The 15397-nt window shown below is 34.4% G+C and overlaps 2 protein-coding genes across 5 annotated transcripts; one reads left to right on the top strand and one right to left on the bottom strand.

The window, feature by feature from the left end:
* Positions 1–3311: 3311 nt before the first annotated feature.
* On the top strand, positions 3312–7412 carry LOC108220499 (lanC-like protein GCR2). The gene is made up of 7 exons (XM_064093475.1): positions 3312–3633; positions 3719–3897; positions 4222–4333; positions 4430–4546; positions 4677–4985; positions 5278–5549; positions 7244–7412. Exons 1-7 carry the CDS (start codon positions 3475–3477, stop codon positions 7308–7310), a joined length of 1215 nt encoding a protein of 404 aa, XP_063949545.1. The 5' UTR covers positions 3312–3474; the 3' UTR covers positions 7311–7412.
* Positions 7413–9387: 1975 nt separating this feature from the next.
* Positions 9388–14871, bottom strand: LOC108224076 (beta-glucosidase 18). 4 transcript variants are annotated; one of them, XM_017398625.2, is made up of 12 exons: positions 14696–14868; positions 14278–14344; positions 14147–14205; positions 13608–13683; positions 13406–13480; positions 13242–13329; positions 12716–12968; positions 12508–12623; positions 10890–11142; positions 10708–10810; positions 10136–10238; positions 9388–9809 (listed from the first exon to the last, which is right to left on the bottom strand). In XM_017398625.2, exons 1-12 carry the CDS (start codon positions 14840–14842, stop codon positions 9563–9565), a joined length of 1587 nt encoding a protein of 528 aa, XP_017254114.1. In that variant the 5' UTR covers positions 14843–14868; the 3' UTR covers positions 9388–9562. The 4 variants fall into 4 exon arrangements, with proteins under 4 accessions (XP_017254114.1, XP_017254115.1, XP_063949544.1 ...); XM_017398627.2 differs by having other exon boundaries at positions 9670–9809; positions 10725–10810; positions 14696–14871; XM_017398626.2 differs by lacking the exons at positions 13608–13683; positions 14147–14205.
* Positions 14872–15397: the final 526 nt, after the last annotated feature.

Here is a 15397-nt window from a genome sequence, read left to right as displayed (position 1 = left end):
TTTTGAATCGGATATTGACTCAGTATACTTAAGATCCAAATTTAAATCCAAACTTTTTCGGATTTGATAAAAATCTTCATCCAGATCTAAATTCCATAAATCGGGTTCAGAGATATCCAAACAAGTCGGAACTAATCGGGTATGTGGAAGGTCGGAGCAATCCTTGCCTAATGCCTAGTACTGAGAAAGTATGTGATCGATTTGCTAATCTTGGGGTGCGTTTGGGTGAATTTAAAATAAGTGATTACTGCTCAGAGTAAAAAAATGAAGTGAAAGTTAAAAGCAACCTAAAACTTATAAGTGATTAAATTGTTTGAGAAAGAAGTAGAAGTCATGAAACAAAAGTTAGTATTCACAACTTCTTATAAGTATTTCTTGGCTTTTTACACAAACCGACGAATAAATACTTCTAACTTATAAATACAGAATCCGGACTTTTAAGACAGCCAAACACCACCTTTATTTTTCACAAATAAGGACTTATTTCTGAAGAAAATTATGTGAAACTTCATTTTTCTCTGTAGTAAACCCTTACTTTTAAACATATGTCATCATATTATTCCGAGCATAACTATTACGTCTTATTTTTTAACAGAATACGTAAATATGAAATGTAACATTTGCAATCTAATAGCATTGATAGTAATAATATGTACTATATTCAAAAAAAATTATGGATCAAAAACAACATTTGAACTGATATTTCTATATTCAAGTTCGTTAGGATATAGAGGCCACTATCATATTATCTACATGTTCAAAATTATATTCGAAATTAATACTGAAATTTTTAGAATTCAAATATATTATATCTCATTAAAAAGATCTGTAATTTGTTGTTGAAAATTATTAAATTATTTCATCCAATATGAAAACTTGTTCTTGACATGTGAATTACGATATCCTAAATCATGATTAGATGAAGATGTGTGGTCCGCGTTGTTTTATATTTATTTCTCTTTTTTTAAGCGTATGTTTTTGTAATAGTTAAGTGATATATGATGGACAGACCATCAACACATTATTTTTTAGCATATATTGCACACACCTTGTATAAATAATAATTGAAACATATATTGTATGTAAAAGACCCCACCTTAATTTATTATAAAAACATCAATTGAACTACTAACCTTATAATTGTACCCGAAGAATTTCTACACGTTTGATGTGGCTCATCCTTTTAATTTTCATATCAATTATATAGTACTTCAATGCCTTATATTTTTTTTGTTAATTTAAAATATTAAATAATTATTATTTTGATACCGCGTGTTATAATATTGTCTTGTTATGAAATATTAATTTTTTATCATTGGTTTTCTGAGCTTGTTGATTAAGACTTTTAGTAATTTTTCATGTAATTGTTATAAACCACATCTCAAATAGCAAAAATAGAGTAGATGTCAGTTAGGCACCATGAAGTTCATGAAAATAAGAAATATTTAGTTTAATTAGTCGTATAGTTACTTTTTTAGCTTTGTGCAAACTCACATTTTTAAATATTATGATACTCTTATCTTTGAAGGGTGAGCAATGTAGCATATCATGTTCAATTGTTAAATATCAAATCAGGTGTTCAATATTCTGGATTATGGAAAACTATTCTTGTTCTAATCCCGTTTAATCAGATATTAGTTTTCACCTTATCGCGTCAGATTATCCATTTCAGAATTAATTATATTTTATTAGTTTAATTTTTAAATGATTAATTAATTTAATTATAGTTTGAATCATTTTATTTAACTCGTATGTTATACATTGATGGATGGCATATTAAATTTATAGTTTTAAGACTTTAATATATATATATATATATATATATATATATATATATATATATAACTTATTTGTCTGTGTTATTTTATTTTAAGCAAGTAAAATTTATAACTCAATTCTTTTTAGTAGGTCTCATAAACACGTTTTATTATTATTTGGTTGACTTTTGATTAACAACATAGAATTTCCCTAAATTCACCTTTGTATCACAAGTTATAATATTTCAAATACCAAAATCACATCATTTAGACATATTTTCTAACACCAAATTTGATGTCTTTGTCAGTATTCTTATATCTATACTTTTTTTTGATAAGATTTGGTTACACGTCGAATTCTGAGTTCATAAGTTTAAAATAAAAAGTAATCTAAATGAAAATATTATTTCAGTTATCTTATTTCATGTTCTTCAAAATATTGTAATCTCTTGATAAGTCACCTCTTATAATTAAAGAAAAATAATATGACATAGTCCATGTTGAAAGTCCATCAATTTTTCCTTTCAAAGATGCTCATCGAAATCTTAGTTTTTGTACTTATTTTTCACATTCATGACTTAAATTTCTCTAATATTGTATCGGTACTCGTTTAAAGTATTAAGTTAGATTTGAATTCGTCCAATTTTAATCAAATATGAATTATATCCATTTTTTGAAGTCTGAAACATGCCTCGAGCCCAATTGTTCAAATTCTTTTTCAAATTTAAATTTATTAAGTAATTAATTAATTTATGGATATTAATCTATCATGTAAAAAACATATGAGACTTACCTGAAATAATAACTTATCTCAAATAAATGTTTCTCAAAAACTTATCTCAAATAAATAAGATATTGAAAAGAATATAAATACAACAGTTTTAATGTATGAGTTTAATGCTTTTGAGTAAAAAAATTAATTGCATGTGTAGCTCAAGTGGTTTGAGTGGTGTAATTATAATGAAGAGTGCTTGGTTCGAGTCCCATGTTCGGAGCTAGGTAATTTATTTGCTCAGGATGGAGGCTTGACACGAACGTGGGCTATTATATATATATATATAAGTAGAAGTAGATAGATAAATATGAAACAATTCTTTAATATTTATATCTAAAAAATGGTAAAAATATACACTTTTGAAAAAAACAAGCTTTTAATATGCGCTTAATTATGGGCCTGTTTGTTTATCAGAAACAGCTTCTAACGTGGGCTAATATATATATATATATATATATATAAGTAGAAGTAGATAGATAAATATGAAACAATTCTTTAATATTTATATCTAAAAAATGGTAAAAATATACACTTTTGAAAAAAAACAAGCTTTTAATATGCGCTTAATTATGGGCCTGTTTGTTTATCAGAAACAGCTTCTGCTTCTTGTTTCTGCTTTTCTTGACCCGTTTGTGTAAAGCTTCTGCTTCTTTTCTAAACACTTTATTTACTTATTTACTTCTCACTTCTGCTTCACTTCTCTAATTTAAATAAGAAGTCATTTCTTTTAAGTTTGTCCAAACGGCAGCTATATTTATGTCCCCAAACAGACACACAATAAGTAGAGAAAGTAGACACCGGAAATCGGAGTGAGCACTAGAGTTCGCTGAAGGGTGCAACGTGTCACCCCATATGTAATAGCACGTGTGAAGATATGCTAGCAAACCAAACATAAAGAGGGTGAGATTCAGAGTTGATCCATAGTTGAACCAAGAAATCGCCATGGCAGAGCGTTACTTTGACAACGAAATGCCAAATTTCACCCCAGAAAACGCAGCTGTTGCTGCTAGCGAACAAGACTCTCTGGCGAAGCTTCTTTCTCTTCCGTACAACACACTCGCTGACAAGTTCAAAACAGCCGCTCTTCACCTTAAACAACTCGTATTACTAATTTACTGTTCCATTGTATCTTATTTTTTTTGCTCTGCCGACCAACTGTTTGATATATGATTCAATCAATTTTCAGGTTGTTAAAGAGACATGGAGTCCCTCCATGCGTGTCAGAGACTACACACTCTATACTGGTGCTTTGGGCACGGCTTTCTTGTTGTTTAAAGCTTACCAGGTTGCTAAAAACCCCGATGATCTTCGTATTTCCTCCGATATCATCCGCGCCTGTGATTCCCCTTCCACTGCCTCCTCTGGGTATAATCACACTGCCTATGTCTTTTACTGTGTTTGCAAATATGGTGTCAGTCAAATCTGTTTCCAGTAATTTTATGATCTTGCTTGGACTTTATTTGTTGAGGACTATTTTAATTTGTAAGGGGAGTAATTGTGGAGTGAACCAATTTTAGAAATTAGAAGAAAAGCAAAGAACGAAATTGCTAAATCTAAGTGCTGAAAATTTTTCTCTGTTTGAGTCGTGCAGCCTATTGTGAGTTGAAATTGTAGTGAATGGTTAGGAAATCGACTAATTTTAATTAAAAGGAAAGGAAGTCTTAACAATGTTTATTTGTGGGTTTGCAGGCGTGTGACATTCTTGTGTGGGCAGGCTGGTGTATATGCGCTGGGTGCTGTTGTAGCAATGCACAGTGGTGACGAACAGCTCCTTTGTCACTATTTATCTCGATTTAGAGAGGTGTAATGACATGCTATGTGTATGTGATTAAATGTTGAGCATTGATACTATGTACCTGATCCATACGGTGACATATGTATCTATATTTCATTGTAGATTGTGCTTCCTACTGATCTTCCAGATGAATTGCTGTATGGTAGATCAGGATTCCTATGGGCTTGCTCATTCATATATAAGAATACTGGTCATGAGGCAATTACTGCCTCTCAAATGGTATGTCCTCATATCATCATCTCTTTTTTTTTGTGGGAGGGGGAGGGGTGCTGATGAGCAACATGTTCTCTTCGTAGCACGCAGTGGCCTCTTTTTTCCCATGGTCTCATGCAATTTTTGTGTTGTGCAGAGAGCAGTAGTCAATCATATAATAAACTCTGGCAGACTTTCAAAAGGAAGATGTCCCTTAATGTATGAATGGCATGGAAAAAAATACTGGGGAGCTGCCCATGGGTTAGCTGGAATTATGCATGTTTTGATGGACATGGAATTGAGCGCAGACCAGAAAGAGAGTGTCAGGGGGACTTTGCAATACATGATGAAGAACCGGTTTCGCAGTGGGAATTATCCTTCAAGTGAAGGAAACGAATCAGACCGTCTTGTTCATTGGTGCCATGGGGCTCCAGGAGTTGCTCTTACCCTTGTGAGAGCAGCTAAGGTACGTCTTGAGGTTTCTTTTCTATTTTGCAGTGGTCTACAATTTATTGCTGAGGAAACTAATATAAATGAAAAGTGATCATCCAGAGATCACTGTTGTAGTTCCATTTGATTGTATAAATGATTAACACTAATATAGTCCACTAGATACCATTAACCAGTAACATCACGTACTTCCTAATCATAACCTGGATATACTTTCACAATTCACACTTGGCTATAATACATCTCCTATATTCATACACTTTTGAATATTAGGATTATTTTTCACTTGGAATTCAAATTCTTGTTAGTTCTTTGGTGATGAGGAGTTCAAGCAAGCGGCCATGGACGCAGGGGATGTTGTGTGGAACCGTGGTCTACTTAAACGAGTCGGTATCTGCCATGGAATCAGTGGAAATGCCTATGTGTTTCTTTCACTATATCAGTTGACAGGTGATGTGCAATATTTGTACAAGGCCAAAGCATTTGCTTGTTTTCTACTTGACAGAGCTCAAAAACTTATATCAGAGGGAATAATGCATGGGGGAGATCGCCCTTATTCACTGTTTGAAGGCATCGGGGGTAGAGCCGGCCAAACGGGCGGTTTGGCTCGGCCCGAACCGGCCCGAACCGACATTTAGCCCGTATTTTCACGTGCCGGTTCGAACCGGCACGAACCGGCCCGAACCGAGGTTTAACGACGAGCCGGTTACGGTTCACATATCTTCGATTCGCAAACCGTCACAAACCGGCCCGCCAAAACCGGTAAAACCCGCTCGAACCGTCTGGAACCGCGATCCGCGAAAGCCCGCGGTTAACCGCGACCCGCGAACCACGGTAGCCCGCCAACCCGCGTGAACCGCGGTTCCGTGAACCGTGTGAACCGTGTTACTTGTTTGAGCATGTTTGCATGTAAACTATGTTTGGTCAATCTCAATCATGATGTTAAGTTCACGCAAATTATTACTAGAATATATGAACTAGTAGTAAATATTGAGTATATTTTTTTATATAGATTACAAGTTCTATTGAGTTAAAATTTGACAAATTGTTAGTTTAAAAATTCTACTCCTTTTTGTGGCTAGTTTTTATTCTTAAAATTTGATTTAACAAAGTATAAAAGATCATTTTAAAAGATAGTTTTTAATATTTTATTATATTATTAATGATTTTATACTCGATAAGTTGTGAATATAAAAAATATTCAAATATATAAATTAAATATTATTTTTCACTTATAAATAACTTAGAACTTCTACAATAAACACTTATTTGTAATTAAGTCAAAGCGACCAATTTGGGTGAATTTAAAATAATTGCTTTTTGTTTAAAATAAATAAGTGGAGTAGAAGTTAGAAACAAGATAAGATTTTGAAATATTAACATGGTGGAGAAGTCATGAGATACAATTTCCAGTTTTAGCTAAAATTGCAAGGGACGTATTAGTAGTCCCTGCCTCTACAATTGCATCGGAGTCGGCTTTTAGTGCAGGTAGAAGAGTTTTGGATGAGAAAAGATCAAGTCTCGCGCCAGATGCGGTAAAGATTTGTGTTTGTAAAAAAGATTGGGACCAAGCTGCGAAAAGACAAAGACAACAAGGACTTCAAGAAGATGACTCGGATGAGGAAGAAGATCCTTGGATGTTGATGGATACTTCGTCGTCCGAAGGCGGCAATTCGGCAAATGAACAAGAATAAATAAAAAATTTCTTTCGTTATGTATTTTTTTATTTAGTTTGTACAAGCGGTTTGTTCCGTTAAAATTTTTAGAGAGGAGTCCTCTCACATTATTTGTAAAATCTTTTTCTAATTTATAAAATTTACAAGAGGTACTGCCCTCTTTTTACCATTTATTTATTAGTTTATAATAATTTATTTATTAATTAAATGAAACAATTAAATTCCAAAATCAAATTACATTGCAAAGTCACAGTTGCACAGTGCACTAAAAACAAACACTTGCACTTGCATTAAAAAACAAAAAACAAACAATGATCACTTAATTGACTACTGTGGCAGTGTCTCTGCTTCTGTCTGCTAAACCGCGGCAATTGAACCGTGGAACCGTGACCGGTTGAACCGCCAATCCGCTTAACCCTTCAAACCCGTAGAATCCGTATAAGCCGGTTCCGGTTTTCACTTTCCTCAGCCCGGCCCGGCACGGACCGGACCGTCAACCAATACGTGCCGGTTACGGTTCTTCCTGTGGCGGTTCGGGAACCGTCTGAACCGGCCCGAACCGCCCCGGCCCGCCCGTTTGGCCGGCTCTAATCGGGGGAATGGCTTACCTCTTCCTGGATATGATTGAACCATCTAGTGCTGGATTTCCTGCCTATCAACTCTAACCATATATCCTGTACTTCTTTGGAGTTCTTTTTAGTGCTTGTAAGGACTTTAATGGTGTGTGTGTATAATATGAAGTTTGAACTTTTGCCGGTTTTCATGTTTATTAGTGTGTTCTTAGTGATGATAATTATTATCGGTAAAATATATGATGCATGAATTCTTAGAAATTTTTGTGGCAATCTTTAGAGATTGTGTTTTTTTTTTTAGAATTCTATATGGTAGCTTTAGCACAAGTTGAAGTTGCTTTTTTGTTTTTTTGTCTATTGTCAACTCTAACTTCCGAGACAAGAGGAGCCTAGTTTTACAAGAGATTCTAATTCGCAAAATACAGTAGTTTTAAAGTACACTATCTAACTTGACAGACTGCTCACTGGAGAATCTTAAGGTTTTTCTCTAATTTTCCTTACTCTACAGGCCTTGTTTTCTTCATCGGCTTGGTCAGCCATCTGAATTCGAAATGAAGTAGAATCTTGTTTGAAGCTGCAGTAGTAGACACCTGACATGGGCACACTTGGGTCATACAAATGACTATAAAAAAGACTAAATTAATATTGCATGCACAAATTTGACAAGCACCCAGAAAACTCGTGAAATCCAATGATTCGAACAAGCCCATGTATCATAAATGCTGGGCCGATGAATAGTGAATGGATAGGTCCAAAGTTGATAGCTGCTAAATTCTTATGAGATGGCATGAAGACTAACTGAGTAAGTTCACGTAATGTAAATGGACTAGCTTTAGTGGTGGTGACTGGGTTGCAGTGCCATTCAGTGTAAAGGAGGAAAGCATGTGATAATTTTTACACCATTTTTCACCCACCATATATTTGTGATTTCATCCTCTCTCCATTTTCTACCTGTGATTTTCTTCAATGTCTATCAATCCATTTACACACATATATATACCTCATATGTGATGTGTAGTGTACATACGTTTTAATATATTTGTCTAGTGTAGTAGTGTTCATGTACGCTTGTGTCCCAACTCCTAATGACTTCGCAATCGAATAAGCTTTGGAAACTATTTTACTGTTATGCTAGTACTGTTTTGGCTTTCAATCTGCTGTTTCCCCAATCTGACGCACTCACTAAGATGACTGCTCAGTCTCATGATACAAGTACTCCCTCCCTCCCTCCCTCCCTCCCTCTCTCTCCCTCCCTCTCTCTCTCTCTCCTCTCCCTCTCCCTCTCCCTCCCTCTCCCTCTCTCTCCCTCTCTCTCTCTCTCCCTCCCGCTCTCGCTCCCTCTCTCCCTCTCTCTCCCCCTCTCTCTCCCTCTCTCTCCCTCTCTCTCCCTCTCTCTCTCTCTCTCTCCCTCCCCCTCTCTCTCTCTCGCTCTCTCGCTCCCTCCCTCCCTCCCCCTCTCTCTCCCACACTCCCTCTCCCTCTCTCTCGCTCCCTCCCTCCCTCCTCCAAGTATCTGTGCTCTATCTCTATGTTCATTTCTTTTAATATTTTGATGGTTAGAAGAACATGAATGTACAGGTAACCAAGAGATGGGAACAGACACACCCTGGAAAATGGAAGGAGTGGTGGAGACATATAAGACAGCAGGATCAAGGTTACCTGATTGCTTGCATGCATGTGGTTCATGCTCCCCTTGCCGACTGGTCATGATACACTTTCGCTGCTCCTCCCTCGCCGAAGCAGAGACATGTCCCATGGCTTATAAATGCATGTGTAATAACAAATCTTATCCTGTTCCGTAACACCAAGAGATCAAGGGAGAGAGAGTGATTAACTGTTAGTAAATTTTTAGACTAAGATTGTTTTCACTTTGAGGGAATGTAACAAGAACAGAATGTAATGAAAAATTACAAAAAAACATTATGAAGAAAGAGATAATTATTAGTACTATTATACTATATATGAGTAGGCCTGAATATTTGATGACGAAGATTGCAGAGAAAATGATGAAGTGGAATGAAATATTATTTTCGAAACATATGGATTAGATTTCTAGTTACGATAGTTTAGCTGTGTTTGGTTTGGATTATGTCTTCCTTGTAAACCTAGTTCCTTGATCATGCATTACAGTACATATCAAAAAGATGAGATTTATAATAATCTCAAAATGTACACAGCACCCATAATAATTTATAGAAGTAATTAATTCAATAATATACTTCATAATTACATGCCATTCGGCAATTATCAACAGGCATTTGAAAAAATGAAGAACCTCATCCTCTTCTTTATTATCTCAATAATGTTCAAACAATTTATTTACATTATGCAACTTCTTCATAATCTTATGAGCTGCGAATATTGATATAGTTCTGAATCTTGTTTGAGATGAATTTTTCTCGGTTACTCCTTTCATTATCGACGCTGTCATAGCTCAGAAAATGCTTATACCAATCCCTAGAAAGCTTTGGAATCCGATCTAGAGTGCTGCGATTGACATAGTATAGTCCAAGCCTTTGGTTGTAACCATGGTCCCATTCAAAGTCATCCATTAACGTCCACACAAAATATCCACGTACATCGGCACCATCCCTGTCGTTTAAACAGCGAGATTGTTCATCAGCAGAACATTAGTTAGGACAGTGTTACTCCCAAATTGTTGGCAAGTCATTTGTCATAGAACATTAATTAGTTGGGAAAGTAGTACTGAAAAAGATTTCGGCAAGTCATTTGTCACAGAACATCAAATATACACACTTCAAAGTGGTTATAAAGGACCATATAGCCTGGACACTGTTACAACATAGAACTCGATCGGACTTTATTAAAGTTGCACCACGGTCATGCATCTTGTGAAGATAAAAATCATTATAAAAGTTGCTTATGTGACAGTTTCAGCCAGATACGTGCATGAATACCTTATTGCTTTCGCCAAATAAGCAAGATATGCTTTGTGAAACTCAATCCGATCTGAATCTTGCAGCGTGTCTTCCAAATTCTGATGCTGTGGTGATGGATAACCTAAGGTAAAACTCATATTATTAGGGTGATGATTATATAGACAATGGGGGTATGAAAATTTTCAAGTAAGCTATATATCAGGAATGGGGTCAAATGGTTGATTTTTTGATGACATAATATAACCCAACACATATGGTCACTGATACTATGATCTCAATGTCAACTATTGTTGTTCGCAACCCTCTCCATAGAAGTAATTAGGGCATAATTCTTAAGATTTAGTTCATTAAGGAAAACCCTTGCTTGTAAGTTTACTATATTCACCATTCACCACATAATGAAGTAGACAATAGTAGTCGAAGATGCAACTATATTTTTTCTTAAGCTGTTGTCCGAAAGAAGTATACCCCAAAACGCAAATATAAGCTAGTGAAGCACACATAGCCAAAGATAAATGTAATATTTACATATATATACTGTGAGAAGCAAAGCAATCAGATATATAAATACAAAGTACTCCTTTTCTCACCATTTTCAGTAACATACATTGGCATGTTATTGTATCTGTTCTTTAAATAATTGATGATCTTCTCCATGCCTTCTGGAACAACGAAAAACCTCTCCATCCCAGTCTATAAAAACAAAGACATAGTTTCAACCAATTATAAGTTAAGAATATCAAAGAATACCAAACAATTTTATAAATCATACTCGGTTGCCAATTGGAACACCATCTCGTTCTCCTGTAGTGTATGTGAAACCTTTTACTGCATGATCACCACCTAAAGGACAGTAAGATTGGGTGCAGTCTTTGGCATATAAGCTTGAATAGTGATTAACTCCAATAAAGTCAAGACTGCCATTTATGTACTTTATTTCCTCCAAAGAAAACTGTGGCAGTTCACTCCCATGATACTGACGCATCTCTGGAGGGTAGTCTCCAAATATTAAGGGATCCAAACCCCTGAGTAATATATTAGATCTAGATTAAGAACAGCTCATTGAAAGTTATTTTCTGGTCATAGTTGCAAGGCTAATACACTAGATTTTGCTATATCTTGCAAAACAAACACTGGAGCAGAGTAACTAGGATTATTGAAAGATTAATTCAGTGGTTATAATACAATGAACCTCAATTATGTCAGTCTATCCATGATGAACCCTGAACATTTATTCTTAGCTAGAACCCTGAATATGAGTTCTAGACAAAATGGCTTAAGGTTAGGTCATCAACTGCCCACCTTTCAAAATGCAATCAGGTAAGAAATATAATATATTACTAAAGCCAAAACATTTAAAGTTTTAGTCAGCCAGGACAAATCTTTAGGGCTACTCATATTAAAACCTGTTTGAATGGGCATAATCATTGAAAGCATATTATTATGGGTCAGCCAAAAAGAATTTTTAATTAAATTGCATGTAAGTTGTAACTATTTAAATTTAAGCACATTCATTTGCTTATATTAGAAGTCTATCCTAACAGGTCAAATTGTTCCAAAAACCTATTATCATTAAAACACACTTACCATTTTTATATAAACACATCTCTAAAAGAAATGTGAATATAAATAAAAGTAACAATAGATATTAAAATAACCCTTTCAAGCTAGTTTTCTTTAATTAATAAGGCTGGTCAAATTTTCTGGCTAAAGAGCAAGTCCAACAATGTCCTAAATTAGTGTCCTAAGTTAAAATTTAAGGCGCTTGGATTAGATGTGTGCTCCAACAATGTCCTAGTGGTGCCTTAAACCACTAGGACATCCAACAAGTGCCTCATTTTTGAGGCACAACTAAGCATGTCCTAAACCAATTTTCACAATAAATAATTAACTTCCCACCATTTCAATGAATCTCTCTTCTCTTTCTTTTCCACTTCCCTCCAATACTAATTCAAATAAATTACTATTTTAATAATAAGGTACATATAGGGCATATTGTTGGAGTTCATGTATCAAAAAGATGTCCTAAATCACTAGGACACTATTATTTATTATATTTTTAAGGCATTTCCTAGGACATTGTTGGACTTGCTCTTGTTGTTCAAATATATGTAAAATATTTTTTTTAACAAAGCTTACAGACTTAAATGGTAAGAGTTAGAGGTACTGAAAAATCTTAGAGTCCAGACTATATAGTTCAATTTAGAAACAATCTCCTACATGGACATAGAGACATAAAACAGATTATGAGTCGAATCATCGGTCTCATCAGAGCGAAGATCAGAAAAAGATACTTTCCTTAAAATAATATTACACACATAAATTTGGTACCCAACTTGTAGAAGATAATTGTGATCTCACTCTGACATGCCCATAAAATAAGCACTTACCAAGCCACATTGAAAGCCAGGGCCCTAATTGCTGCTTCTTTATCTAGCTTAGTATCGGTCAGAGGTTCATACATGAACATGGATATGACAATTCCAACAACTCCACCTTGTTCAGACTACAGAAACATGATTAACTTATTAAGATTTAAACTGAAACCAAATTTTAGGAAAGTGAACTGCTAAAGCTTAGAATCAAAGCTGGACAAACCTTAAAACGATCCTTGTACAGCTTAGCAACCTTGCCATGAGCCAATAGCATGTTATGCATCACAATTAAAGGCTCCAAATCAGAATTCCCAAAAGAACAATTCCCGAATGGTTCTGAGCAACGAGCTGGAGGATATACCCCCTTTATATAGGCCATTTCCGCAAACAAATTTGGCTCATTGATTGTAGACCAGAGCTTCACACGGTCTCCGAAATTCTTAAAACAGATTTCTGCAAAGTAGACAAAGTCTTCCCTACAAGAATAATTGCAACTACTGAACAATGGACTTGGAAAACAATTATTACAAAAAAAAAAAGGTGAAACCAGAGAGTCTTGGTCATATATATATATTTCTATAATATATATTCATAATACCTGTAGTAAAAACTTTACAGGGAACTTCAAATTTCTTGAAACATTTATAACATTCATTGGGAGCTAGAAAGATGCATAGACTTTCAGTCTTTGACAGTTAAACCATTCTACAAAACTTTAAATGCAAAAAGTTAAAGAAACGAGAGCGTACTGCATCAAAGGATTGAGCCAAGCCCCATATCTATCCTCAAATTCCTGCGGAAGGTCATGATGATGGAGTGTCACAAACGGCTCAATTCCTGAAACAAAGTCATATAGCATGTCAATTTCCCTATAGGACCAAGAACCTGACAGTGTTTAATGACTCTGCACTACCTTTAGCTAAGAGATTGTCAATGATATTATTGTAAAACATGATTCCGGACGGATTAACTTTGCCAAATCTTCCTCCTGGTGAAGTTAAAGAAGTGTTGAACAAAATATGAATACAGACAAAATTCTGATGAGAATCAAATTACAAACCAGGTGCACACACACAAAGGGGGAGGGGGAAGGTTGTTTTGCAAGTAGGACATACTGGGCAAAACTCGAGCCCACGAAATCGAGAATCGGTATGCATCCACGCCAAGGGAATGCAATATATCGATATCTTCCTGTGACCACATGATAAATTCAAGAAGTTTTCTCATAAATAACCAAGTTCAAATTTTTTTTTTTCAAAAATACAACATTTTTTTCAAATATTTTGAAAAAAATACCATATATTTGCAAAAATACTATATGCAACCATAATTGCAACCCATGCGGCGCCAATTAACTGAATTGCATATGCATGGTTGCATCTAGTTGCACACCGTATTTTTACAAATATTTTCTAAATAGTTAATCTTTTGCAAATATTTTCAAAAGATGGTAAAATCGCAAAAAAAAACTTAGGAAAAGTGGTATTTTTGGTAAATTCCCTAATTTTTCAATGAAGAAAGTGAAAGTCTCAATGCTCCTTACAAGCCTTCCCAAACATTTAATTCATTAATAAATCAAATCAGCTGAAGAAAGTTAAGATAGATAAACCAGCAAACTACTAGCGATCCAGCATTATAAAAAGCCTGAAAGTACCAGATAACGATGATAATGATCATCACAAACAAAACCATTATCCCCATTTTCAATACTACCTACAAGAACACAATGTCAGAAGTCTCCAAGAAAATGATGAATAATATAGTAATGTAGAAGCCAAGAAGTACCATTTATTTGACAAAAAAAGTCCCAGTTAGTGAGGCTTTTACCATCTTCAAGATATGCTCCTTCAATCTACCAAACAGCAGCAGCAGAAACTTTTAAAATTTTGTGTGTAGAATCTTATATTATACTCCCTCCGTCTCTTATTACTTTTCTTGTTTCTCTTCAGCGCGTTTGCCAATACACAATTTTGATCATTAATATCTTTAATTTCGTATTGGTATTAAATATAAAAACTTCATTGTATTAAAGTACTCGTGAATACGAATCCAACAAGATCACTCACGACTATATTTAGTCTTATAGATTAGACGTAAATTAGTAATTTATCTCATGTTATGAACAGTCCCGACATATGAAACGAGAAAAGAATAAAGAGACGGAGGGAGTAATATTATATTAGAAAGAAGAAGATTTACAAACTTGATAAGCAGAAGTAGCAGCTCCAAAGATAAACCCAGATGGAAAATCTGATCTTTTGATTTCTTCTGGATGAGCAAGTGAATGTGGAGAACAAAGTACAAGCATACAGAGGAACAAGATAAAGCGGCAGTATACTTTGACTTGCATTTTCACTCGCTTATCATGTGTTACTTTCTGTATATGTATTACTTTTGGACTATTACTTTTCTATTCTTGAATAAATAATACTCTCTCCCTCCTATTTATTCCGTTTTAGATGTTAGTTGTTTATATATTAAAAATATTAAATTTTATTATATTAAAGTTTAACGTCACCGCATTATTTTATTACAATATACTCATTTTAAATATTAAATATTATTTGTTCTCATTATTTTATACATAATATTCTCAATTTATATATTAAATATTAGTTGATTCAATCACTTCACCCATTTTCATTATTTTATTTCACTAAATTATACTCCCTCCGTCCCTCTGGGATGTATACGTTTGAAATGGACACGGAGACTAAGAAAAGTGTATAAAGTAGTGTAAAGTAATGAGAAAAAAAATAGGTAAAGTGGTGGAACCCATACATATATAATTGATAGATTTGAAAACGTAGATGGAAGTAGTGGGTGAGTGAGATTTTTATATTATAAAAATTTACTATTTTGGAAAAGTTTTGAAATGTATAAAATTGAATGAAACATCCCGAAA

Source organism: Daucus carota, chromosome 5 (genome assembly GCF_001625215.2).
Source record: "Daucus carota subsp. sativus chromosome 5, DH1 v3.0, whole genome shotgun sequence".
Taxonomy (NCBI): Eukaryota; Viridiplantae; Streptophyta; class Magnoliopsida; order Apiales; family Apiaceae; genus Daucus; species Daucus carota.
This window is presented reverse-complemented; position numbering and strand designations above follow the sequence as displayed.

Bases quoted from the DNA above. Each gene is read 5' to 3' on its own strand.
- LOC108220499 (XM_064093475.1), top strand. From the start codon at position 3,475: ATGGCAGAGCGTTACTTTGACAACGAAATGCCAAATTTCACCCCAGAA. The intron at 3,898-4,221 runs GTATAATCACAC...GTGGGTTTGCAG, and splicing joins CCTTCCACTGCCTCCTCTGG to GCGTGTGACATTCTTGTGTG. The intron at 4,986-5,277 runs GTACGTCTTGAG...AATTCTTGTTAG, and splicing joins CCCTTGTGAGAGCAGCTAAG to TTCTTTGGTGATGAGGAGTT.
- LOC108224076 (XM_017398625.2), bottom strand. From the start codon at position 14,842: ATGCAAGTCAAAGTATACTGCCGCTTTATCTTGTTCCTCTGTATGCTT. The intron at 14,345-14,695 runs GTTTGTAAATCT...GCTGTTTGGTAG, and splicing joins CTGCTACTTCTGCTTATCAA to ATTGAAGGAGCATATCTTGA. The intron at 13,684-14,146 runs GTACTTTCAGGC...ATGTGGTCACAG, and splicing joins ATCATTATCATCGTTATCTG to GAAGATATCGATATATTGCA.